The 27166-nt window shown below is 38.7% G+C and overlaps 1 protein-coding gene and 1 long non-coding RNA gene across 7 annotated transcripts in view; both read left to right on the plus strand.

Annotated features, from left to right (window-relative positions):
• The window catches only part of Nalcn (sodium leak channel, non-selective), a 316074-nt gene that overhangs the window by 148087 nt on the left and 140821 nt on the right, over positions 1 to 27166 (plus strand). For all 6 annotated transcript variants that reach the window (XM_052732374.1, XM_052732370.1, XM_052732372.1 and 3 more), the window contains 2 exons: positions 986 to 1153; positions 10412 to 10603. In XM_052732374.1, coding sequence (XP_052588334.1) covers positions 986 to 1153; positions 10412 to 10603 — 360 coding nt within the window. The remainder of the gene's footprint in view (positions 1 to 985; positions 1154 to 10411; positions 10604 to 27166) is intronic.
• Positions 10612 to 19314, plus strand: LOC128107009 (uncharacterized). Its single transcript, XR_008216907.1, has 2 exons — positions 10612 to 14162; positions 14359 to 19314. It is a non-coding gene; the product is annotated as an uncharacterized LOC128107009 (long non-coding RNA).

Genomic DNA, 27166 nt, shown 5'->3' on the forward strand with positions numbered 1-27166 from the left:
TAGGAGTCTTAGCTGGGGTCATCTTTGTGGGTTCCTGGGGATTTCCCTAGCACTAGGTTTCTCTCTAACTCCATAATGGCTCCCTCTGTCAAGATATTTCTTTCATTACTCTCTCTGTCCCTCCCCCAACTGTGCCATCTCTATCTCCTCAATGCCCCCTCTCAGTTTTTCCAGGAGATCTTAACCATTTCCCCTTCCTGGGGTGATCCATGCATGTCCCTCTTAGGATCCTCCTCTTTATCTAGCTTCTCTGGGGTTGCAATGGACCAAACTAGGTCCTCTGAATGTGGGTGACAGTTATGTGGCTTGATCTATTTGTGGGGACCCTAGCAGTGAGACCAGGACTTATCCTGGGTACATGAACTGGCTTTTCAGAGCCCATTCCCTATAGTGGGATGCCTTACTCAACCTTGATACAGGTGGGGAGGGGCTTAGTCCTGCCCTGACTTGGTATGCTAGTCTGTGTTGACTCCCCAAGGGAGGCCCTACCCCCCTATGAAGAGTGGATGGGGGTGAAGTGGGGGGAAGTGGAGGAGGGAGTGGGAGAAGGGCAGGGAGGGGGAACTGTGGTTGGTATGAAAAATGTAAAAAAAAAAAAAATTAAATAAAAAAAAAGAACTCTGGCTGCAGACAACCAGAGTTCAGTTCCTAGCACTCACATCTGTATTTCAAAGCTCCCTTAGCTGCAGGGAGATATAATGCCCTCTCTGGCCTCTACAGGCAACTACACTCATATGTACATGTGCATGTATATATATATAAATTTTTAAATGTTAAATGTCATTCTTGACCTTGTGGGGCTTTTTAGTTTATATACAGTGGCTGTAACTCACTTTTGATAAATATATAAGGAAATATATAAGGGAATATATATTTTTATTTAACAAAAAATACATAATTATATATTTTTGATAAATATATAAGGAAATATATAAGGGAATGTGTAGTCTTAAATGTCATTCTCGGTGTCTCCTTGTTCCTCTAGGTAGCTTTTACAGTTCTTTTTGACCTGGAAGCACTTCTGAAGATATGGTGCTTGGGATTTACTGGCTATATCAGCTCATCTCTCCACAAGTTTGAACTACTGCTTGTTATTGGAACCACCCTCCATGTGTACCCAGATCTTTATCATTCTCAGTTCACATACTTCCAGGTAATACAACTAATTTCTATTTCCCATAAAAATGGAAATTATTTACTATAACAACTACATAAAACCACATAATATATATTGTACATATATAGTAATATGACTTTGAGGGAGGTTCAATGACATCTTAACTACCAAAAATAGTGCATTAACAAATTATTATCATTGCCTTTAAATTCCTTAGAATTCACAGTAATATATACAAATCTTTAACAAAACTACTCTGTTGTTAATAAAATCTCAATCATTTGATTTTATGAACAAAGACTCTGGAGCCAGATGCTTGTGTGAAAGATTGCTAGCTCACAGAGGCAGAGAAAGCACCCCACTGACCTTCCTCCTCAGCCAGTATCCCAGATGCCTCTCTCCTCCTATGCCATCTCAAAGCCCACCTCAAACTGAAATGTCCCTCTCTTCTACTTCCTATGCATCTCGCTATCCATATTCCTGACTCCCTCTTACTGTCTGTTTTTTTCTAATCATCCTCTATTCACTTCCTGTCAACTGGTTGCTTGCTCTCCCTCTTGACCTATGGTTGACTTTATTTAATCCTGTTTATAATATTCGAGCAGAAAGCTCTTGGATCAAAGGTTTATTTGATCCATACCACAACTACAAACAGGTTTTCTCAGTAAATAACACGATTTCTGGGTTCACAGTGTGTGATCAAATATCTGGCTACACTGCTCCCACTTAGTTATATACAAGTATACACACGTATATACATGTGTTTATCACACATCTATCCATAGATATAGAATTTTAAACCAAAATAAGATGTTGGCAGAACTTTACGAGGAAGTCCCAGTGACTTCTGCCACTGAGGCATAGACCACACCAGCTAGAAAGGGTGAGTGACCCACCCGCCAGCAGAACTACACCCCTCCCTGGATTCTGCCCTTGGTGACCCTTTCCTAAGCCCATGCTGTCCCTGCTAGTCCTTGAGCCCCACTGCTGGGCCCTCCCCCCAACCCCAGAAGACTTCTGCCAAATAGGACTAGGCCACACAAAACAGAATGGGTGAATAATCCAGCTGCCAGAAGAACTGCACCCCTTCCTGGATTCTGTCCTCTGAGATACTTCCTTAAGCCAAAGTCATCTCAGCTAATTCCTGACCCAACTGCTGCTGGGCCCTGCCCCCAATGCCAGTGAACTTCTGCCACTGAGGCACAGACCTCACCAATCACAACCACTTTCACCAAGCAGTCCACAAGCAGTCCTTCCCCAGAACCCCAGCAGACTCCATAGGCCCAGACACAGTCCACACCAGTTGGAAGAACAGCCCAGCACTTCTACCAGAAGCCAGATTCTACATACCCCAGAAGAATACTCAGGCTTTATTGGAGGCCAGGCCAGATCTAGAGACCCAAGATTTCAGCTTTGCCAGAGGCCAGACCAGATCAGGGAATGCAAGGCCCTGAAAACCCCAGCAGAGACACCCTACTGGCCTTGACATCTTACCAGTCATTAGAACCCTTGGTTCCTTAGGCCAAAAGATCAAAGAGGAAACAGAAACCAAGGAACAAAACACCCAACCAACTAAGACAAACACATAGACCTATAATCATCCCGTATCCAGATGCCTAAATGCCAGTGTAAAAACACAGTCAATAACAGAAAGGGCAGTATGCCACCACCAGAACCCAGCTATCCTACAACAGGAAAACCTGAACATTCCAACACAACTGAAGTACAAAGAAATGCCCTTAAAAATAACTTTATGAATATGATAGAGGTCCTTAAAGAAGAAATGAAAAAAATCCCTTAAAAAAAGAGGAAAAGACAACCGAAAAATTGGAAGAAATCAATAAATCTCTTAAAGAATGTCAAGAAACCCATGAAAAAATGAACAACAGTTAATGAACAAATAAAACTGTTCAAGACTTGAAAATGGAAATAGAAGCAAGAAAGAAAACACAAACTGAGGGAATTCTGGAAATGAAAAACCTGGGTACTACAGATGCAAGCTTCACCAACAAAATACAAGAAATGGAAGAGAGAATTTCAGACATTGTAATATGTAATATTACAAGATGTAATAAAGGGAATAGATTCATCAGTCAAAGAAAATTTAAGCCTAAAAATTGCCTAACACGAAGCATCCAGGAAATCTGAGACACTATGAAAAGACCAGAAGGAGAAGAATCCCTGCTCAAAGGCCTAGAAAATATATTCAACAAAATCAAAGAAGAAAAATTTCCTAACCTAAAAAAGAACATACCTATAAAAGTACAAGAAATTTACAAATAGACTGAACCAGAAAAAAAAAAAAGTCCCTTGCTATATAATAATCAAAACACCAAGCAGATAGAATAAAGAAAGAATGTTAAAATTTGCAAATTAAAAAAGGCCAAGTAACATCTAAATTCAGACCTATCAGAATTATAGCCAACTTCTAAATGGAGATTTTTAAAAGCCAGAAGAACCTGGACAGACCTCTTGCAGACTCTTAAGAGACTATGGATGTCAGCCCAGACCGCTATACCCAGCAAAAATTCAATCACCATAGATAGAGAAAATAAGATAATTCACAACAAATTCAATTTTAATCAGTATCTATCCACAAATAGCCACAAATAATATATAATATCTTGGTGTAACTCTGACCAAGCAAGTGAAAGATCTGTACTACAAAAATCCACACACTACAGACACTGATTTTTGACAAATAAGCCAAAAGTATACAATGGAGAAAAGAAAGCATCTTCAACAAATGGGGCTGACATAACTCTATGTTGGCATGTAAAAAAAATGTAAATAGATCCATATCTATCACCTTGCACAAAACTCAAGTCCAAGTGGATCAAAGACCTCAGCATAAATCCAGTTACACTTAACCTGATAGAGAAACTAGAGAATAGCTTTGAATGCATTGGCACAGGAAACAACTTCCTGAATAGAACACCAGTAGTACAGACACTAAGATTAACAATTAATAAATGGGATCTCATGAAACTGAAAAGCTTCTTAAGGCAAAGGGCACTGTCAATAGGACAAAATGGCAGCCTACAGAATGGAAAAAGATCTTCACCAACCCCACATCCAACAGAGTGTGGATTGTAGTTGGACTTTGTTGTCAGACTTTCTGTGGACTGCCAGCCCCCAAATAATGACACAGAGACTTATTATTAATTATGAAAGCTTTGGGTTAGTTTATACTTGTCCCCAACTAGCTCTTATAACTTAAATTAACCCATTTATATTAATCTGTGTTCTGCCAAATGGCTTGTTACTTATCCTCCACAATGTACATCCAACTTCATCAGTGTCTCACTGGCGTCCCCTCTGCACCTAGATTCATACCCCTTATTCGTCTCTCCACCTGAAAGTCTCACCCAACGTCTCCTGCCTAGCTGTTGGCTGTTTAGCTTTTTATTAAACCAATCAGGTGTCTTAGGCAGACATGGTAAAACAGCAACACATCTTTACATCAAATATCCCACAACAGCTTATCTCCAAAATATATAAAGACTCAAGAAAACAGGCAGCAAAAAACCAAACACTATAAGTAAGAAATGGGGTACAGTCCTAAACAGAGAATTCTCAACAGAAGAATCTCAAGTGGTAGAGAAACACTTAACAGCATGTTCAAAATCCTTAGCCATCAGAGAAATGCAAATCAAAACGACTCTGAGATTCCACCTGTTGGAATGACTAAGATCAAAACCACAAATGTCAGCTTATGCTGGAGATGGTGTGGAGCAAGCAGAACACTCCTCCATTTCTGGTGGGAATGCAAACTTGTACAATCACTTTGGATATCAATATGGCAAATTTTTCAGAAAATTGGGCATCAGTCTACCTCAAGACCCAGTGATACTACTCCTAGGCATATACCCAAAGGATGCTCAATCATACCACAAAGACACTTTCTCAACTATATTCATAGCAACATTATTTGTAGTAGCTTGAACCTGAAAACAACCTAGATGCCCCACAACTGAAGAATTGATAAAGAAAAGGTGGTACATTTACACAATGGAGTATTGTTGAGCTGTTAAAACCAATGACATCAGGAAATTTGAAGGCAAATGGATGGAACTAGAAAAAAAATCCTGATAAGCTAACATGAACCCAGAAAGGAAAACATGGTATGAACTCACTCATAACTGAATATTAACTGTAAAGTAAAGGATAACTATGCTACAATCCACAGACTCCGAGAGGCTAGATAAAAAGGAAGGGTCAAGGGGAGAATTATTGATCTCCCTGGGAAGGGGAAATAAAAGAGATCTCCTGGGTGAACTGGGGGCTGGTGGGAATGGAAACTTGAGGTATCAGATTGGGGGTGGGTGGAGGGGGAGAGTACTGAAAAAGATGACTGGAGTGGGGTGGCTTTTTAGGGACAGATAGAAACCAGATGCAAGGGAAACTCCATGAGTCTATAAGAGCAACCCCAGCTAAGACTTTTGGCAGCAGTGGATGCATAGCCTGAACTTGCCATCTCTTGTGATTAGATTGGTGGCTAACCCAATTGTCATCAGAGAACTTTCATCCAGTAACTGATGGAAACAGATGCAGAGACCTACAGCAAAATATTAGGCTGAGCTCAGGGAATCCTGCTGAAGAGAGGGAGGAAGGATCATGGGAGCAAGAGCAGTCAGGGACATCACAATAAAACCCACAGAAACAGCTAGTCTGGCCCATAGGAACTCACAGAGTCTGAACCAACAACCAAGGAACCTACATGGGACCAGCCTAAGACCTCTACACATGTGACAGTTGTATAGCTTGGTCTATTTGTGGGACTCCTAACAATGGGAGCAGGAGCTGTCCCTAATGCTTTGGCTGGCTCTTGGGAACCTATTCCTCATACTGGTTTGCCTTGCCCAGCCTAAATACAAGGGGAGGTGCTTAGTCTAACCACAATTTGATATGCCATGCTTTGTTGATACCCATGAGAGGCCTGCTCCTTTCTGAACAGAAATAAAGGAGAAGTAGATTGGGGGGGGGGGGAGAGGAAATGGGAGGTGAAGAGGGAGGGGAAACTGTGACTGGAATTTAAATATTATAAATAACAAATAAAAATAAGAAGAGGAGAAGATATGAGTTTATTTCAAATGTATACCTTCCTTGTAAATGTTCTTACAGAACAATAGTTTACAATGAATGCATTAAGGGTTGTAAAATTTACCTTCACATATTTTAATTCATTTTATATTATTACTTACAAATTTTTTTTTGTTTTGTGGTGGCTAAATAATGATACTTGTAATTATTCTTTTATAACAATTATATATCTTTTTCAAATGTGATATTTTGGATAGCATTGCTTTATAATTACTTAATAAATGTTAATTATTAATTACATTTTCATAATCATTTGATATTATAATGTGCTCATTGTGCTATTAAATTAATGTAAAATGATTATTAAAATACATGCAGTAGTCTAATTGAAAATATTTCAAATGCAGTCAAATTTCTGACTAGCATTTGTTTAATTTGTCATGGGAATATCAGAATATACATTAATACTCTCTGAAGAGATATTTTTAAATAGTTGAGGATTAAAATGGCAGCAGAATTTTAAATATTATCTTAGAGAAATAAGATTTTAATTACTTAGATCAGTCATTATCAAACTTCTTAAAGCTTCAACCCTTTAATACAGTTCCTCATGCTGTGGTGACTCCCAACTATAAAATTATTTTTGTTGCTACTTCATAGCTGTAATTTTGCTACTGTTTTGAATCATGATGTAGATACTTTTAGAGATAAAGATTTGGCTAGGGGGTCATTACCCACAGGTTGAGAACCACTGCCTTACAAGAAAATGCTTTCCAACTTCATGATTTTACTTATTGGTAATAACAAATCCATCGCATTTAGAACAATGCTAACTCTAGCTTTCATAATACAACTTATAACTCAACATAAAATTGCAGAAACAAACATGAAACCATAGTCCACAAAAATTGAAAGCAAGTACTCCACAAAGCCAGACCTACAAGTGGGCTTCTATGAACCAGAGCCTGTTAATATCCCAAAGGTGCTTTGATGGCTCTGGCTGTTCTATCATGTCTTTGGACATAAACACCTCATGATCTATAGGATTCTGTCTTGATCTTTAGAAGCCACCAGTGAAGTAGTTTGCTCAAGAATTTTAAATGTGTCTTAAAAATCTCTGTGAATAAACATGCATATCAAATATAATAGCTAATCTTGACCATCAGCGTGATTAGAATGAGCTTCAACTAGGATATTAGTAAGGCACACTATGGACATGTTTGTGTGTCTTTGAGAATGTTACCAAAGAGGATTAGCTAAAATGCTATCTAGGTGGTAACAGCACCTAGTCTAAGGACCCAAATGGATTAAATCACCATGATGGAGTAAATCCTCTCAAACTGTGAGCCAAAAAGTAGTCAGAAGATTTCCTGTGTCCCACCTGGCCTGCAGTTGGGACAAATCTCTCCACCCACAGTCCTGCAGCCTTTTATAAAATAATCACATAGAAGCTTAATATTATTTATAACTGCTCAGCCATTAGCTCAGGCTTATTAGTGACTAGCTCTTACACTTAAATTAACCCATAATTCTTATCTATGTTTAGCCATGTGGCTTGGTGCCTTTTCTCAGTTCTGCCTTGTCATCTTGCTTCCTCTGTGTCTGGCTGGCGACTCTTGACTCAGCCTTCCTGTTTCCAGAATTCTCCTCATCTGTTTACCCTTCCTATACTTCCTACATGGCTACTGGCCAACCAGTATTTTATTTATCAATCAATCTGAGCAGCACACATCACAGCATACAAAATGACATTCCACAGCACCAAAATAAATCTTTTCTCTCTTTAACTTACTTTGTTCAGATAAATTTTTGTCATAACAAGAGAAAATTAACTAGTACACTAAACATGCTGTCATTAGTTGTTCTTGGACAGGGCTGTCTGAATTTGAATTATCAGCATGAACAATTTGTGTTTATGTCTTAGGACACAATTATGGATGATGTGCCTGATAGTGAAAACAATGAAATATCTTGATTTCAAACCTATCAATCCAGTTAAGAAGAATATCAGCCAGGCATGTAATCTCAGCATTCCAGAGGTGGGAGGATGGTCACAAGTTGAGTGGCAGGCTGGGAATGTGTCAGGAATTACAGAACGAAAAGCTAGCAGCTAGACCACGAAGCATTAAGGTTCTAAGTATGCATCCTCACAACTCATTCAGTCGTGTGTGCAGTTAATTTACTCGATATATTGCAAGCTGTGAATCTGTTCTCAGAGTAGGGGCAATAAGGTTCCCCATCAGTGTTTCCCGTTGAATAAAAGTCTAGGGAAGTAGGTAAGGCTTCATATATGGTGGAATTCAGAGGATGAAGGTTATGTGGTTTCATAGGGACTCTACCTATTTCTTTACTTTTCTGTTGACTTCTTTCTTAAACAGGCTTGTTCCATGTAGTTGGCAAAGATGGTTTCCCAGACATTTGGGCCTTACATGGTTCTTGCAAAATTCCTGAGGATAGTGAGGTCTCTGAATATTCTAGCCAGACCTGGGATATGGAAGCTGGGAGGCTCTGCCTAAGCCTCATGGTCTAAGCAAACAGCAGAAATGAAAGTTGGGAAACATAAGAAGAACACTGGAAAAGCAAAAGCCAGCAGCTATTTTACATGTGGAAAACATTATGATATCACTTTTAAAATATTCCAAATAAGATATCCATCTTTTCCAGACAACCTTGACTCCTATGGATGCTGAACCATCTAGAATTGCCCTTCTGTGTATGATGTTTTGTTTATGCTAATAACACAGTTTATGAATTTAGGATTTCTAAACTTGGAATGTCTCTTATGATCAATGGCCTGTCATATATTAATTAACATTTTTATTTATTCCTTGGAGGTAATCAAAATAATGATGACACCTTACACCTAGTGAAAAATGTCATCTTTATTTCAGCTTTTTATTACATGCCAATTTATACTTTTTTTTAAAGGTTTTATTTATTTTTATTTGTTGTACATGAGTGCTTTGCCTGCATGTATATATGTGTACTACATGCATGCCTGGTGCCTGTGGAGGCCAGGAAAAGGTGTCAAATACTCTAGAACAGGAGTTATAGTGGCTGTGAGCAACCTGATGTGGGTGCTGATAACCGAGCCCAGTTCTTCACAGGAACAGCCAATACTCTTAACTATGGAGCCATATTTCAACCCTTCATTTATATTTGTTAATCATTTTATATTACCTTCAGAACTGATATCTGCTTTATGCTCTTTTATAATAGCACCATAAAACTATTTCCCTAACATGTTTGGCACATAATTAATATTTTAAATTTAAAAGCTAATTTATTGTTTGTCTTTGGGTTTGGATTTGCAGATGCCTTCCAAATAAATATATGGTATAATACATAACATCTGTAGAGTAGAGATGACAAATTAAGCAAATACAGAAAAGCTCTAAAAACACAAGGGTTATCTAAGAGTGAAGCTTGTTTCTCTCCAGCAGCTGGTGATCACCCAGGGAAAACAGGTGCTTCTGTCCCACGAGATCCTCAAAGGATCCAGCCTGTTAGGTTAGATCTGACCTTTCATAGTCTTTGCAAGGGTTTCAGTTTGTGTTCATGGATACCATTCCATCTGTTTCCATTTTTAGTCCAGAGAAATGGGAAATAAATATCTATGGTAAGTTTGATTTGCCATGCCTATAGTTGCACAAGACTCTTGTTTATATTATCTGTTAAACCTGAGCTTAGATCATTAGGCACACTCAGCTACAGATTACAGATGCAGAGGCTAGAAAATAGAGTCTGTTGCCCTGGGTTGCACTAGGCTAAAACTCAGGAAAATCTATTTAAAGGAAGAAGGAGAAAATAGATGTTGGAGTAGGAGTCTGAGCCAGTCCTTGATAGATGTTTGATTTTCCCCATTATGAGTGTGTAATACCTAGGAAGGCTTATTGCAAGAGACATTAAACATAACTAATGCTGAATTAAATGTTTACTTGGGTATTAAGCATTGGGAAAATATTAGTTTCATGTCAACAGTATGTACTAGTTAATAACATTTTCAATGATCATATTGTATGTCTAACAGTTGCCAATGTTTGTCCTTGCTCATTGATTTGAGACTTGCTGTGTTTTCACTATATGACCAACCATATGCTAGGGATGTCTTTGTTACCATATTACTACTTTTAGTCTCCAGATGAAATGGAAAATTATGACTTTTTTACACAGTACCATGAAAAACGATATTTAGTATGGATTTCTTTAAAATTCTGTTTCTAGCATGTGTATCTTCTTCTCCATAACTAGGTTCTTCGGGTGGTCCGGCTTATTAAGATTTCACCTGCATTGGAAGACTTTGTGTACAAGATATTTGGTCCTGGAAAAAAGCTTGGAAGCTTGGTGGTGTTCACTGCCAGCCTCTTGATTGTTATGTCAGCCATTAGTTTGCAGATGTTCTGCTTCGTTGAAGAACTGGACAGATTCACCACATTTCCAAGGGTGAGAACTTGACACATGGCCAGTTTAATCCATTGTTCTTATTTTACCAATGGTGATTAACCCCAAAGGAATTTCATTTTAGTCCTGGTTCAAAAGCATTACCATATCTTTGATAACTTGAGAACATTAAATTTTAGGATTTTGAATAGTCTATTCTGCAGGGTGTAGTTACTTGAATACATTTTCAGCACCATCAGAGTACACATTAATTCTAAAATTTTGGAAATAATACTTTGGATGCCACAAAACATCAGTAAGAGAAAATGGGAGCAATGGTCCTTCATGACTATGACTTACAAGGAAGCAGAAATTTTAACTAAAATGTCCATTTTTGTGAGATGTAACATATTTCAGGCTTATTTTATAGTTCATCTTTTTATGTTGCATCTAACCTAAAAGCAAACGTTGGATTGTCTATATATTATAATCAAATTTCAGATGACTTTAGTAGATGATCAGACTTCTTTATTTGTGTTAAAATTCAAACAAATGACTCTATAAACAGGACTTAGTATTCAGTCCCTGACTAAAAGGACCCATGTAGACTAATAAACCTAACATAACAGTCTAGTGACTGAGACAAGACAATATGTGTCATCACCAAAAGTTGAAATAATAAGACCTATGTTTGTGGGAAAATAATCATGGATTAAAACAAGATAAAATATGTTCTTAACGGCTTTGGCAGTAGAAAGGTTTTTTAATGGAGGTATTAATATGGTATATTTTAATAATTTTTATTCTAAATTTGTAACAGCTATCAGTGTTAGAATTTATCCTTTTATGATACAAACTTTTCATCCATACGTCCATTTGTTACATACTTACAACAAATCAGGAAATTTTAATTATACCAAGTATATAGACAGAACTAAATTTTAGGTCCTTCTAACCTCTCAGTTGAGGGGAGGGACAAGCAAATAAACACACAGCTATGCAGGCACAAGGTACCCTAGGACCCTAGAGGGAGACCCATGACCAGGATGGAAAAGTCCAGAAAGACTTGTTGGAACAGGTGACCCCTGGTGAGCAAATGATGTAGCCATAGGGTTGTTGGTATACAAAGTGCAAAAGGTCTAAGATAAGCATGTTTTCAGAGGAAAGATAAAGAATAGTTGGTAACTGTGTTAGTCAGGGTTTCTACTACTTTGTTAAACACCGTGACCAAAAAGAACTCAGAGAGGAAAGGGTTTACATATTTCAGTTCACAGTCCATTGAGGGAAGCCCAGGAAGGGACTCAAGGCAGGAACTGAAGCAAAAGCCATGAAGAAACGCTTCATGGTAGCTTGTTCCCCATGGCTTGCTCAGTCTGTTCTTACAGCACTCAGAACCACAAGCCCAGGGGTGGCACTGCCCACATGTGAGCTGAGCCCTCCCACATCAATAGTTATTCAAGGCAATATGCCAGAGACTTGCCTACAGGCCAATTTTATGGAGGCATTTTCTCCATTAAGATTCCTTATCCCCAGATATATCCAAGTTTGTGTCAAGTTAACAAAACCCAAGCATCACAGTAGCCAGTGGTGAGAGGAAGATGTAAGGCTGAGGGCTCTACAGGAGGGTGAGGTTTAAAACAATTGCCATAAGAAGGACAAAGGCAGTATGTTCCTAGTGAGGGAGAAGGCAAGATCCAGAACACAACCACAAAGGTTAGCCTTAGACAAGTATTGAGATCTAGAGCACAAGGTTGTCAACAAGGACTAGGAACCAATGAAATTCACAGGCATGCTATTCACTCAATGTGCTGTTCAAAGAGAAGCACTGAGCAAGTCAAAAGTAGCCCTCATCCTCATAGCTCTTGTCCCTGAAGAACAACATAAGCTGAGAGCAGGTGAGTCTGCAAGGTAGTACATGGTGGATGGATCTTTTACTTCTGAGAAGTCATGAAACAAAAGTTCCTGACTTTCATAAGCCAGGAGATGGTTACCAAAAAGAGTGAGGATCCAGGCATGGAAATGCACTGATCTAGAATAAAGAAGTATAGACGAATTTTTAAATGGTCTTATTAAATAAAAAACACAGAGCCAAATATAAGGGTGAAAGCCTTAGAGATCAGGGAAATAGGAAAGGTCACCAGCCAACCTTACCTCACCAACTCTGCAGCTTCCAAATGCAAGCTACTTCCTGTCTACCCATGCCTTTATATGCCTTGCTTTTCTGCCCTCTCATTGGCTCTTAGCCCAGATACCTCACTTTCTTGTCACTGCCTGTCTGTACAGACCTCCTGGTCTCTATGGTTGGTACTGGGATTAAAGGCATGTGTCACCATGCTTGGCTCTGTTCCCTAGTATGGCCTGGAACACACAGAGATCCTTCCTGATAAGTGATCAGATTAAGGACGTATGCTGACAGACTTTGCTTACTTAAAATGACTGACCTTTCCCCCCTGATCTCCAAGATTTATTTATTTATTTATTTATTTATTTATTTATTTATTTTATTTTTTTGGTTTTTTGAGACAGGGTTTCTCTGTGTAGCTTTGCGCCTTTCCTGGATCTCGCTCTGTAGACCAGGCTGGCCTCGAACTCACAAAGATCCACCTGGCTCTGCCTCCCGAGTGCTGGGATTAAAGGCGTGCACCACCACCACCCAGCCCCAAGCAAGCTTTACTTATCAAAGCACAAATAAAATATCACCACAATGAAGAGTGCTCTAGTGGGGTCCCTAGCAAAGAAGCCTCTAGTAGAGAGGCACCTGAGCCAAGGAGAATGGCTATGCCCTAGAGCCTGTCTTCCCAGTGGAGGGACTGAGTCTGTGACTGCAGCTCCTTTCAGGGAACTGTAATGTCCTGGATGTATACCAACATTGTCAGGCAGAGGAGTTTGCCTGTGATGTATTATGAAGAATGGCACATAGGTTTCTCCATAAATGGGTCAGCTCTGCTTCCTGTGATTAGGAGATGTAGGCAAGGATTAGAGCTGCTTCAGAAAGCCCGCCTTCTCTTCCTGTAGTTCCTCTTCAGTGCATGTCCATCTTCCACCCTATACCACTGGAACTGATACTGTCTTGGTCCATACATCCCTCTAATCTGATTCAGAACACTGTTGAAGGCTACTGTGTCAGCCATTTTTCTTGGCACAGGCGAAATAAAAGAACAAAAGGCAGTTCTGTCCTTTACAAATTACCTTATTTTAATTTTATACCTTCATCTTTTACCATTTCCTCTAATTTGCCTCAATGTTTATATCCCTTACACAAAAGCTTTTTTAGTACAGAAGTTCCAGCTGTTAGAAGGGTAATGTCACCAGCAGGGCCATCACAAGAGGCACCTTGTAACCAATGCATTAATATTTCTGTAGCACATTTAAACAAACAAGTAAAGACAATAAGTTAAGTCTCATGCCAGATCAGATTTTGCCACTAAGTGAACATTTTTTTTTTGAAAGACATGCTTTTGGAGTTTCCGGCAGTGTTTAGACTCAGGGGATATGGGTTGGGCCATGAACCCATGCGATAATCGCTGCATTCAGGAACTTGAACTTCTGCCACAGGTTCCAATTTTACCTTCTGGCACATCATATTTGTAGCTGTGTGGTGTTGGGCAAATTATTCTCTAAGGTTTTTTTTTTTTTTTTTTTTTTTTTTTTTTTTTTTTTTTTTTTTGGTTTTTCGAGACAGGGTTTCTCTGTGTAGCTTTGCGCCCCTCCTGGAACTCACTTGGTAGCCCAGGCTGGCCTCGAACTCACAGAGATCCGCCTGGCTCTGCCTCCCGAGTGCTGGGATTAAAGGCGTGCGCCACCACCGCCCGGCTAAGGTTTTTTTTATAACCAAAATACAAGTAAAAGTGCTGGTTTTTCTCCATTACACATACTGAAAAATATACAAAAATAACACACCTGGAATTAGACAGCATTCTAAGAGGTTCTAATACACCTTGCTTGGTATGTTTGAGATTGGTGCCTGTATTAAAGGCTACTCTGCTTTCTAAACCTTTCCCTGACTTGCCCCTTCAGCTTAGCTCTATTTTCCAATCATAAACCGGCATTAAATGTTCAGATGTCCAGTGACCCCACCATTCCTTTCTCCCTGATCACTCCAATATCCCAAGGAAAGCAGGTCACCCTCTCTGTCCCTTCTCAGTCACTGAGCTAAGGGCAGTGCTGACATCCAAAACTGTGATACCAAGAGGGGGCGGGGGTATATCCCTGCACATGAGCACAATCAGAAGTTAAGCTCCTGGGAACATAATTAAATTTCACAAGAAACATTCAAAGTACTGCAACTACAGGAGGAAGACATGATCCTTCCCATTCAAACAAAGCACGAACTGTGGGTAGTTATTGGCTGATAATAAAGCATCAGGAAAGATGATTAAAAACACATGGACATTCTCTCTCTCTCTCTCTCTCTCTCTCTCTCTCTCTCTCTCTCTCTCTCTCTCTCTCTCCCCTCCCTCTCTCCATCTTTTCCTTCCTCTCTTCCTTCCTCCCTCCCTTTCTCTCTCCCCTACATGTATGTGTATATAGGTATGTGTTCATACAGGTGCAGTGCACACATGTAAGCAATCATGTGAAAGTGAGATGACAAGTTTGGGTATCATTCCTCAAAGAATATCCAACTCACATTTTTACAGACCTATAACTAACTAAATTAGCTAGGTCAGTCAACCCGAGGGGGCCACTCTCTCTACCTCCTGATCCCAAGGGCTGGAATTACAAGCACATCCCACAATACCTTTTATTTTGGTGAAGTAGGCAAGTGTAAATTCAAATATTTGTATATTTAGTGTGTGCACATGTGTATGAATGCACTGTTGCCCATATGTACACATTTGAATTCAATTTATGCTAGGTATCTTCCTCTAACACTCTACACTTCATTGATATGGGATCTCTCACTGAACCTTGAATTTGAAGTTTTTGCTACATTGGCTGGCCAGCAAATCCTGTGATAAGTGTCTCTGCTACCCTCCCAGCTCTGTGGTTAAAGTAATGTGACTGCACCTGGTATTTATATGTGTGCTGGGAGTCCTAATGCATAGCAAGTACTTCACTCCCTGAGCTCACTTCCATGTCTCTTGGCTTTCTCTTACAAGAGCTCTAGAAATCAAACTCAGGTCCTTGGCTTTGATGGCAAGTACTTTACTTGGTTGAGCCATATTTCCAGTTTCCTCTTCCCTTTGTTCTTCTTATCTGTTGGTTAGGTACTTGGGGTAGGTTGGGTTTTTCATAGTATTAGTCAAAGCATAGTACAATTGTTAATAGTTCTATAAGAAAAATCCCATGATGGAGACAGGAGAGACATTTTGATGAGTAAAGTGCTTTCCACAGAAGTATGAGGATTTATGTTTGGATTCCAAGAACCAGTGTAAAAGTCCATGGGCATTCTGTGTCTGAAATACCAGCACTGAGGAAAGAGAGACAGGTGGTTCCCTGGAGCTCACTGGCCATCTAGTCTATCTGTGGCAGTGAGCTCCAGGCCCAGTGAAAGACCATCTCAAAGTTTAAGATAGAAAATTATTGAGAAAGAAACACAATGTTGAATTCTGTCTTATACATACATGTATATGTGCACCTGCACATATGTGGATATACACAAACACATACTCATATAGCATCACACATGTACACATACATACAAAATAAAAAAATAAAGGTCATGTGATATACTCCTGAGTAAATTGTAAACTGCTCATATTGACTTGATATACATCCTGGCTGTCTTAGAAGGTGGCTACCAGCAACAATTATAGGGCCATGGAAGGATGCATGAAATAAACTATGGAAGACTTTAGAAAGTTAGAAACAGCACTCACCTTGCAGAAAGAGGCAGTCCAGTAGACTCAGAAAGAGGCTATGGCAGTGACCCTTAGTTGGAGCACCAAAGATACACAGAAGGTATAAACATCCTACAGCAAAATGAAATCATGTGATTGACACATAAGAAATGAATCATGTTTTTTAATACTTTTTAAAGAAATGTTGATAAGCATCATTGTTCTAAGGTTTTGCTCAGTTTTTCCCTATACTTACTACATAAAGAAACTGCCTACATGTTACTAAAATGGATACACTAAACATTTACTACACTAATCTTTATCCATTCTAACTCCCTACAAACACTACAATAGGCCTCATTTCTTTTTCTTGTATCCAAGTACAGATAGTTTTTATTCATAAGTAATATACCACACTCCAAAGCAGGAAGTATTTAAATATTAATATTAGTTATTTGATAGAAACTTCCTTAATTTGCAAAGTCTAAATGCTAATTACTTGCTCTATTAAGTTTTCAGTTATAAAATTATGTCCAAGAGAATTATTATACTGTAAATGCAATAAATGCTATAAAACTCTTAATTACAAATTAATGTCCATGTTTCCTTTCAACTATTAAAGTAACTAATCATCCTTTTACTTGTCTTGAAAGAATTACTGAACATTTTGAAGAGACAATGTGCTCTTCTTTTTTTACTCTATTTCCCATGTTTAGTGAGAGAATATGAGTACATTTCTAATAACTTCAAGGTTAATTTTACTTTCAGCAATATTATTTCAATTATTACTGCTGATATATTTATTAATTTTTAATTCACTCTTTTGCCTTTTATCATATTTTTTTTTTTTTTTGGTTTTTCGAGACAAGGTTTCTCTGTGTAGCTTTGCACCTTTCCTGGAACTCACTTGGTAGTCCAGGCTGGCCTTGAACTCACAGAGATCCGCCTGCCTCTGCCTCCCGAGTGCTGGGATTAAAGGCGTGCACCTTAATTTTGTTGTGAAATATCTCAAAAATGAGCAAGGCTGTTGGCTCAAGTCTATAATGGCAGCTACTTGGGAGCTGAGTCAGGAGGGTCACAAATTCAAATCTTGCCTCAGCTACAGATGAGTTTAAAGCCAACCTGGGCAACTCAATAAGATCTTGTCTTGAAACAAAAGTAAAAATAAAACTAAGGGTAGAGCTCAGTATAGAATATTTGCCTAGCACACACTGGGTATAGATACCCAAGTACTGGAAAAAAATAACATAATCTAATAGAGGCTGAATTATATAGCTCAAGTTTTAGACACTAGGTTCAATCCCTTGTATAACTACAACAAAATATTAAATTAAAATACATCTGTAACTGTGCAGAGTTTAATATGCACAAATTGAGGTAGATTTGATGTTCTTAGGTAAATTGAAGTAGATATGATATTCTTAGGTAAATTGAGGTAGATATGATATCCTTGGGTAAATTGAGGTAGATATAATGTCCTTAGGTAAGTTGAGGTAGATATGATGTCCTTAGGTGCCTCCATCTGATCACTCTCCCCACATTCTGAGAAATAGATTCTAATACAAACACAAATGAGATTGAACTCCAGATGTGAGCAAAGCCCATGTAACACCATGATTTCAGTCTCTGACCATGAGCAAAGAATGATGTCTGTCCTGCCATTCAGATTACAGAAACCAGGAGCCAATGATTAGATGCTGTGTGAAACTGCTAACTGGCCCATTTGTCCCCTTAGTAGAAAATTAATGCAAATGGTGCTGGATGTTTGTTTCTAAGCTTTGTGAATCCAAGTGGTGCTGATCTAAGCATCATCACACATCAATTTGTGCACACAGAACAAAAATTTTTATCTAGGAATAGAATTGCTGGGTCTTAGAATAAACGTATCTTCAACTATGGCAGATTATGAATGACTTGAATTCCATAGTAGATTTAGTGATTAATCTGTCAGTAGCGGATGCGCTAATTCTGAACTTCAAACCCCACAGCACTAGGTTTGGCCAGAACAGGTTACATCAGTTGATGCTTCATCTTACTGTAAACACTAAGCTCTTCATTTTGTCTTATTTCAGTTTGCTACACTGTTCTGTCCATGGTGCCGTGCCTATGGGGCACACAGGCTGTCCCTGTCCAGTGAGGCACACAGGCTGTCCCTGTCCAATGGGGCACACAGGCTGTCCCTGTCCAGTGGGGCACACAGGCTGTCCCTGTCCAGTGGGACACACAGGCTGTCCCTGTCCAGTGGGACACACAAGCTGCTTTCTCATCTTCTCCTCCTGTTCTTTGTCCAGCTAGTCTACACCAAGAGAGGAACACAGCAAGTATCCAGCTTGACCCAAGTATTTCAGCTCTGTAGGGTCTGTGGAATGTTCCTTGTGCCTGACATAGCACTCAAACAAAGGTCTTCAGATATCATGAACTCCCTAGGATGGGGAATTCAACCAGCACTTCTTAGTTTTGGGTCTCTGAACTTTCCATTATTTTCTCAGGATTGTAACTAAGCCTTTAAACAAACATTTGTCGCATCCTAGCTAAAATTTTCCTGGGATTTTAAAATGTTTGCTTTAGTAATTTCATACATGTATACAATATACTTAGAGCATATTCACACATCCACTCTTTTCCCTTTTAATTCCTTCAGTCACTCTCCATCCCCTTTCCAACTACATTTACTCTTCTTTGGAGGGGGTAGTAGCAATTGAGCCCTGGAATTTTTTAACTCTTTTTCCTACTTGTGATTAGAAACAAAAGTTCCCTAATAAATTTTAGATAGGATTTAAAGCATTCCATTAACTTTTTTTTTTCTGAAAGAAAGATGGATTCTTATGGGTATAACCTGATTGTCTCAATGCTTGAGCTCACATCTCTTTATTGCTGTCTTCTCTTTGAGCTTCAGATCCTCATGTCTCCACCCTCTAGCTTCTAAATCACTGAAAGTTTTTTTCATAAAATATTTTACATAACTGTTTGGTAATAAAGTCTAAGACAATCATGTGTCTGTTATCTTTCATAAATTTATTACTTTTCCTTATGTAGTAGAAGTGAGAGGCATGTGGACAGGGACACATTCATTACCTCCTTCTGTTTACTATAGTCAAGGCTTTAAGGAAGAATTATAATAACTTATCCCTTAGTAGAAAGCAACTAGACTAAAAGGTGCAATATCTTACAATACATATATTCATTTATAAGTAATATTGATCATGTACTGGTGGGCATGTTTATGTCTGCCATGCCTCCAAATGTAATCTTATTTTAATAGCAAGAAGAGATTGCTTCCAAGAAAAGGAGGTCTGCAAAGCTTCTGAGACAAATAACATATTCATGGGTGTGTTGTAAAGATTTGGGATGGGCCTGAAATGGAACTGGACAAGGACAATATGATAAGTAAATCAGAAACTTAGAACTTGAAGGCATGGAAGGACCATCTGAGAAGGGCTGAGTAGTTGGCTGGAACCAGTCCATGAAGAATTTGGGATGCAGAGAGCCACCAAAGATCATACTGTCAGTCATATTATTTCTCTGGGCTATGTATTCATTATATAAAATTCATTTTTATTGACCAAAGACAAAAGTTTATGACCAGTTGAATAATAACAGGCATCTTTGGAGGTAATTTTATTTTATTCTTTCTGTGAGGCCATTATTGTGTCAAATTCTCCACAGGCCCATAAAGTAAGTCCCATCCAAAGCTCTAGACCATATTGTTACTCACACCTGGACGTGACTCCCTAACAGAAAGTGGCAACTTGGCTTAAAATTTAAAGTAATGAAATGACAAACCTAATGCAATTGTCTCTCCCCCTGCCTAATCCTTTAAAAATACTTTATTTCCTTTTCAATATAACTTTAGACATTTTTGTTGGTCCTGTTTGGGTCCTATTGGATTTATTTTTGTGATGATTCATCACTACTTCCACAGCGATAATATCCTGTGAACATACTTTTAGCAATGGCTTTAATGCTTCCTGACTCATATGGAGCTGGCCAACTCTGCCTGTTTTATATTGTCACTGATGGTCATTTGGGTAAACATTGTAGGAATTATTACTTCCCTTGATGACATATTCATACTCATGCCCTAACATTTTTCATTTCACTTTAGTTTGGTAAATTTATTTGCTGTTCCCCAGCTGTTATTTACCAGCACACTACAATCACATTAGTTGATAACAGTCTTCTTATTCAACCAACTTTAAAACAAATGTGAGCCATTAGTAAGAATTACTAATATTTTATTAATTTTGGGTGACTTCTTTAAGCATATTTTCCATTATACAAAGGTGAATCTGTTATTGAATATATTGTTGAGTCTTACATGCAGAAAAATTTGTGCTCTTTGCTGTCTCTCTCCTGTTTGTCTACAGTTACCCATAAAATAAAGCAAAGGGATAATACACGATTGGGAAGGCTGGAGGGAGAAGATAACGACAAACTGGTCAGCACTGTGTCTCCAGATAGTAGCTGGTAGTGTCACTCCTAAACAACATGGAGAACATTCTTAGCACCATACACTAAATTCTAAGCAATAGTCAGATGACCTAGCTCGCTCATAAAGGTCCCTCTGTAAATAAGACTGAGAAGCGGCTGTTAAGTTTCCTGTTATATAAAAAGTTTAAAACTTTAAAAGTAGTCCCAAATTATAGTTTAAAATATTCATCTTAATTAGTCCTTTGAAAACTAAAAAAAAAGAGATAGATGATAGAGATGTATGATATAGAGAGATATAGAGATATAGATATAGATAGATAGATAGATAGATAGATAGATAGATAGATAGATAGATGATAGACAGACAGAAAGATGGGTGATAGATATCAGAAAAATAAGACCAGTTGCCAAATCACTGCCTGAATCAAAAAAAGCATATCATTATCGATTTCACATATAGATCTAAAGGGAGGATCTTTTAATGACTGATATATAGATCCATCCATTCCCTCCTATGCACTTGTTGCATAGAATACCAAAATCCATAATAAGCCAAAATGCTAAGCTTCTTACACCCTGCAGATGACTGTCTCCATAGCTTCTGTGTCAATAAATAATAAAACCCCAATTTCCAGGAAACACAATGGGATAGGTTATGTGTGCATGTGTATATTTGGCTGAGTATCCCTGTGGCTGATCACATATATATGTGGGGGTAGGAGATCCCTAGGAAAATGGAGACTTACAAGACGTGTTCTATATTCTCATTTAACACAATAAAAAAGAAGAAAAAAGAAACAGTATATAGAGGCTTAGCCATAGGAAGAACATGTCCAGTTCAGACCCAGGCCTGTAGTGTGACTGGTTAGGTTTTATTGTTCGTTAATATTTGTTTTGTTTTGTTTTCAGAGTTTTGTTGTTGTCTTAGTTTTCTACATGCCATCAACTCAGAATCACTGAAAAAAAGGCAATAGGCAAAGTCTCCAATCCTACCTCATGCTAAAAGAAATGTACTTGATAGTTTCTGTAAGAAAGCTCTAGAAATTTGGCAACAAACTAAAGGGACTGATATTTGGTAGAAGATACCCCAAGACCAAGTTCTCAGCACAAAGGGGATTTATTTGCCCCAGAGGTACAAAGAACAGGGAGTAAAAGACAAAGACAGGAGACAGAGGATGATGGAGAGGGATATCCAGGGCAAATATCTGGCCTGGATAGAGAGGAGACAGACATGACCCATAGGCAAAGGCAGTTTATAAAGGTAAAAGAGGACACCCAATTTTAGAATGAGGTGTTTAATTTTGATTGGTCATGTTAATTATGGTAGCCAAAGGAGGATTTTGATTACTGGACTTCAATACTTTGATAGATGAACCTTAGTAGACAGCCTCAGGAGGAGGAATTGGACAAATAAGGTAACAGACCTTGACTAGCTTTATGAAGGTAATCTAATGTGTTTTAGCAAGGCAGAGGAAATTGGGGAGAGGGGCAAGCACACTAGAGCCATATTTGCCATGCTTGAGCTAGGTAGAGTTCCTTCACAAAGTGTGTATATTGAGATGAAACACCACAAAAAGCATTTTGCTAACAAATTAGACAAATATCAGATTCCTCATCTCTTGGAATTGACCAAGTCATTTCAGGTTGAGCACAATGAAAAAACAGGGGGATTATGAAGAAGAAGCATAGGGTGTTTGTCATCTTGGAGAGAAAGGAGAAGGACATTTTGTTTATTATACCACTAGACAAACATGTTCATGTGATACTTGCTGCCAATTCTACAATAAAGGAAAGATCCATTATTTTTTCTTCATTCAAAGGAAAATGCAAGTATCTAACAAGGATTATAGCTGAGCCAAATAAGTTTGAACAAATTCAAAATAATTAATTAAGGGAAAATTAAAACAAAACTCAGGGGCTAGAGAGATGGTTCCATGGTGAAGAGCACACACTGTCCTTTCAGAGGACCCAAGTTCACTTCTTAGCATCCACACTGGGCAGCTTACAGCCATGTGTACCTCCACCTTCTGGAAGATTCAGTATCTTAGGCCTTTGTGAGTATGCTCACTCATGTTTGCATACCACACACTTACACAGAATTAAAAATAATAAAATTAATAATTAAAAAATTAGACAAAGCAAAAACAAGATCAAAAACTACTGTAAAAGCTCACCATGAGGACATCCTTTTCCCCTGCAATTCATACTCAGATGGAAGATTCCCCAGAAAAGATGCACTTAGGTCATCATGACCACACATGTTCAACAATGACTATGAAGTACCAAGCAGCTCCTAGAGAAGTGAAAGCAATCTTATGAAATCCAGAAAGACATTCCTCCAGTAGTAATATTCTTGATAGTAACAGCTACTGTGTATGAACCCATTCTGTATGTGAGGTCCAATAATAAGAACTTTTTGCAGAAATAGAGAGAGTGAGGTTCACAAGTATACATAAACTACATCCATAAAATATAATCCACAAAACAAAATATCAAAAGGAGTACAAGTATGGGGATGGTGTGTGTACACCTGTTATATTCTAGTGCTTGAGAGTTTGAGACATAAGAATGAAGAGTTGCTGGCTAGTCTGAGCTGCACAGCAAGATGCTCTCATTAAAAAAATTAAAAAGGAAGATCAGTAAGTGATATTACCACTGGGAGATCACTACCAGCATGGAAGAGTGTACACCTATTGTAGATAAAGAATATGATGCAGGGGGCTTAAGGAGATGACTCAGAAAGAGGTCTTGCTGCACAAGCATGAGGACCCAGCACTTACTTAAATGGTGGACATAGCCATAAGCACCTGTGACTCTGGTGCTGGGGGACAGAGACAAGAAAATCAACCAAAGCCTGCTGGCCACCAGCCTGGCTAAAAAGCACCAAAATCCAGTTTCAGTGAGAGGTCTTTCCTCAAGTGAACAAGGCACAGAATAATAGAAAAGGATACCCACTCTCCTCCTCTGGTCTCTGCAACAAACCAGCCTGCATATCTTCATGCATAGGCATAACACATGTTAGACCCCAAAATCTTGGGTCTCAAGTGGGCGCCCCAAGAACCCAGACTCCAGTCCAGTTGATGCAGTAGCAAGAGGTTTTTAATTGAAGCGACTGTACAGACGGGCTACTCTTGTCCTGAGAGCAAGAGATGCATCTTACTGTAGCCACATGGGTGCTTTTAAAGGAAAAACCCACAAAAGCCATAAGATTACAATTCCCATACAATTTCGTTTCACAAGATCATGGTCTGATCACAGAGTGGGTACAGTCATGTCCGCATGTACAGTCTTCCTAAAACCTCAAGGGGGGTATCAGGGCGGGAGTGGAGTTTACACAAAGGTCACAGTGGTCCTTCCTGGAACACCTGCAACTATCCCAGTCACAGTTGAGCACATCTCTTAACAGAAATCTTTTTACATTGTTACATTGTTACAGGGGTGGTTGATTAATGGCTGAGTCAGGTGGCCCTTGGAACTAGTTTTCTTTTTAGTTCCTTATTTCCTGGGACTTGGGGGGTATAAGCCTGAAGGGTTAGGGTCTTTCACACACACACACACACACACACACACACACACACACACACACACACACACACACACACACGCACACACGCACACACACACACGCACACACACGCCTGCATGCACACAGAGGAGGAAGGGGGAGCAGTAGACCCATAACAATCATGTAAGTGTCTGAGGCAGAAGGCTCTCAAGTTAAGACCTGCCTGGGCTGCAGAGCACAGAGTGAGTTCAAGGAAAGCCTAGACATCTTAGTGAGACCCTGTCCGAAAGAAAAAGTAAAAAGAGAGCTGGGATGAGCCTCAGTAGTGGAATGTTTGCCCAGTATATTCCAGGCCCTGGATCTAATCCACAGAGCCACAAATAATGACAGAGGGTATCAGAATGAATGGTTTAAAGACAAGGTAGATTAGTGTTATTGAATAACCTATATTGAAGCTTCAAGAGTCCCTCATACTGTGTACCAGAATATCTTCCTAATAAATTAGAACAAAAATACTTAGACTGTACAAGCACAGAGATAAAAATTATATATAACATTGGATTTCAGAAGGCCAGGGATTGTCTAGAACTAAAACAATATAATAAATTATGAAGAAAAAAATAAATTTAAATTTTAAAATTAGTCAAAATAACCAGCATCAATCTTTTTCAAAACAAAGGAAACTATAATAGCAAGGTTTAAATTTAATGTCTGTGCTAGGAAGGAAATGTCAAGAGAAGAAGACTTGTTTGTCATTTTTGTTTTGAGTAAATAATGATGCAGACATCTGCCAGCAGGCCATAGACCTTGATATCACGAATGTGTGTGACTTCTCTGGGAAATATTACTCTTTAAATGTCAAAACACAGAAGCATTTTTAGCCCTTGAAGTAATATATTTCTAGACACTAATTATTAGCAAAATAACCAGATAGGGTGAAATGTGCTCAAAGTGCATTGCATTCATGCATGGAAAGTCATATTTTTGTTTAGAATTATGATAAGAAAATAGCTAGAAATATATCCAAAGGTTGCTCCTTACAAACTTTTTTGTTGGGTCTAGAAAGTGGCTCAGTAAGTAAAGTACTTATCTCACAAAGATGAGAACCTGAATTCAGTTCCCCAGAAACCTCACAAAAAGTCAGGCATGGTGGTGCATGTCAATAGCTCCAACACCGATGAAGCCCAGAAAAGGCCAAGATGGCCAGCCAGTCTAGTTAATCTCTGAGCTCCAGGCTCAGTAAGAGATGCTTTCTCAAAAAATAAAATGGAGAAGCAATGAAGGAGCTATGCTTGATACATGCTGCTGGCCTCCACATGCATGTACACACATGTGCACATTCAACCCAGTGTGCTCATGGAAACACACACACACACACACACACACACACACACACACGCTCTTTCTTATATTCTCAACCACTTTAAAAAGTGGAAGAAAGCCGGGCGGTGGTGGCGCACGCCTTTAATCCCAGCACTCGGGAGGCAGAGCCAGGCGGATCTCTGTGAGTTCAAGGCCAGCCTGGTCTCCAAAGCGAGTTCCAGGAAAGGCGCAAAGCTACACAGAGAAACCCTGTCTCGAAAAACCAAAAAAAAAAAAAAAAAAAAAAAAAAAGTGGAAGAAACTTTTGGTGTCCATCTACATGGAAATGTCTAAATTTTAGAGCAGAGGCTTTATAATTATCTACAATATGTTTTTACAGAATAATTGAGAAAAATCGTAAGTGGTATAAATTATGCTGATAAAAGTACTGGGGCCCTTGCAGGATTGTTTGGCTCGGCCTGGGAGGAGGGGACTAGACCTACCTGGACTGAGTCTACCAGGTTGACCTCAGTCTGTGGGGAAGGCTTTGCCCTGGAGGAGATGGGAATGGGGGGGGGGGGGGGTTGGGGGGAAGGTGAGGGGGACGGGAGGGGGGAGAACAAGGGAATCCGTGGCTGATATGTAGAACTGAATTGTATTGCAAAATAAATTAATAAAAAAAAAAAGTACTAACCTAAACAAATAGGATATCAGTGTTTTTCATATGATCAAAAAATACACAAACAATGCAGGACTGGGGTGACTTTATCAAACCTTACATGTAATACTTCCCAAAATTAATCACACTTTTGCTGGAAAAGAGCCAGTGAACAGATCAAATAACAATCCCTGTTCATATTGATAACTAATACAGACAGGAGAACCTCACCTCTAAAACAGTCTACTTTAATATGTAGAAATGTTAGCATTCCTTTGATCAAAGCTGCTTTCTGTTTAAAGCTAAACAGAAAGGAAATCTTATTCCTGCACATATAAAAGAACACAATAAAATTTCTTATGGAGTCTCTGTGTTTCTCACTCAAAGAAGCCTTTTGAAATTCTCAGTTTGTTTAACAATAAAACATTCACCTGTGTCTCAAACGCACTGTCTGTGCGTTACTCAATTTAACTGCATCAGATGTAGAATCTCTGCTTTTGTCTGTAATCTCACAGCACATATTTGCCAATGAAACGCATCATTTACATTATGAAAATTTAATATGACTGACATTAGCAAAATTACTAATTAAGAGATGGAGCATAAATACTCCAAGAAGCTTGACAGTCTGCTCCATGAAGAAAATTAATTCAGAAATCCCCTCTTTGCATAAATCTCCAGGTCTCATTTTCACAGCTGTTTGTTCTGTCAGCTAGATGGCTGCATTTCAAAATGATTTTAACATAATCGGTGGGAAGTACACCTTTCAACTAAAAATACCATGCTCTAACAGAAAGATTGCTGGAGCAAAAAATAGAATTTCATTCAACTCATCTTAATATTGTTCCTTCAAGTGAGTGTCTCTAATGCAGGGAGTTTATCATTTAAGTTACAAATTACTAAAATATGTTTATTAAAATGTTTTGCAATTTTAGATGTCTATAAAAATT

The sequence above is a fragment of the Peromyscus californicus genome, unplaced genomic scaffold (genome assembly GCF_007827085.1).
Source record: "Peromyscus californicus insignis strain IS unplaced genomic scaffold, ASM782708v3 Scaffold_12__1_contigs__length_115047231, whole genome shotgun sequence".
NCBI lineage: Eukaryota > Metazoa > Chordata > Mammalia > Rodentia > Cricetidae > Peromyscus > Peromyscus californicus.